General features: G+C 32.5%; 1 protein-coding gene across 1 annotated transcript in view; it reads left to right on the plus strand.

The window, feature by feature from the left end:
* Window positions 1-292, plus strand: part of LOC106469002 (piggyBac transposable element-derived protein 4-like) — a 1,771-nt gene extending 1,479 nt beyond the window's left edge. Inside the window, 1 exon segment of the mRNA XM_022397397.1 lies at window positions 168-292. Within this exon segment, the coding sequence (XP_022253105.1) occupies window positions 168-260 (93 nt within the window). The 3' untranslated portion in view covers window positions 261-292.
* The last annotated feature ends 582 nt before the right edge of the window (window positions 293-874 follow it).

Consider the following 874-nt stretch of genomic DNA (forward strand, 5'->3'; position numbering starts at 1 on the left):
TGAGAAATATGGGGAATGCACCTCCAAAGCAGGAAGATATGCCCCATCATCATCTCCTAATCACCTCACAGCATGTCCCTTTCCAAACTTTACCTCCTCAAAAAGAAGGAAAACCTGGAAGATCTTCGTTTCAATGCCGTGTTTGTGCAGCTAAAGGAAAATGAAAGGACACATCATATATGTGTAAAGACTGCAATGTTGGATTATGCACAGTACCATGCTTTGAAATCTACCATACAAAAGTCGATTTTTCTAAATAAATAAATAAACATATATATATATATATATATTTATTTTTTAGTTTCCCTCTGAACCATTTTCTTTAAAGGAATTATTTTATTATAGCTAAAGTAGCAAGGTTATGTTTTTTTATTTACGCTATTTAAAATCTTATTCAAGTAAGAAAAATTAAAGGAAAAAACAAAAAAAACAAAAATGGTTTACTAATTGCCCTAAAAATTAGAGTTACCGCTGCAGTTAGAAAACGACAACTGAGCTGCTCCTGCAGCAGTTAATGGGTTAACAAATGAAGAAAAGAGCAAAGAGAAATAACTTTAATTTATGACCACCCCCTGGGTTATTAAACCTAAATACCTATCAAGATTTGATCGGAAGCAAACCACATTATCAGATTCCCAATACATTACAGGAGTAAGATGAAAATACATTACAGAATGTAATCTGAGAGGTAGAAGCTAGTGGTTATGCTTATCAGTATCAACAGACATGAGAGATGGTGCCTCATAAAAAATTTTCAGAGTTAGTTGATTTGTATAAACTTTTACTCAAACCAATTAAACAGAAGTTATGGTTTAGCAAAAGGGTCGAGAAAAGAACAATCATATTTAAGAATACTTGTGTGAAGTAAGTTCAC

This window comes from Limulus polyphemus, unplaced genomic scaffold (genome assembly GCF_000517525.1).
Source record: "Limulus polyphemus unplaced genomic scaffold, Limulus_polyphemus-2.1.2 Scaffold3257, whole genome shotgun sequence".
Lineage (NCBI taxonomy): Eukaryota > Metazoa > Arthropoda > Merostomata > Xiphosura > Limulidae > Limulus > Limulus polyphemus.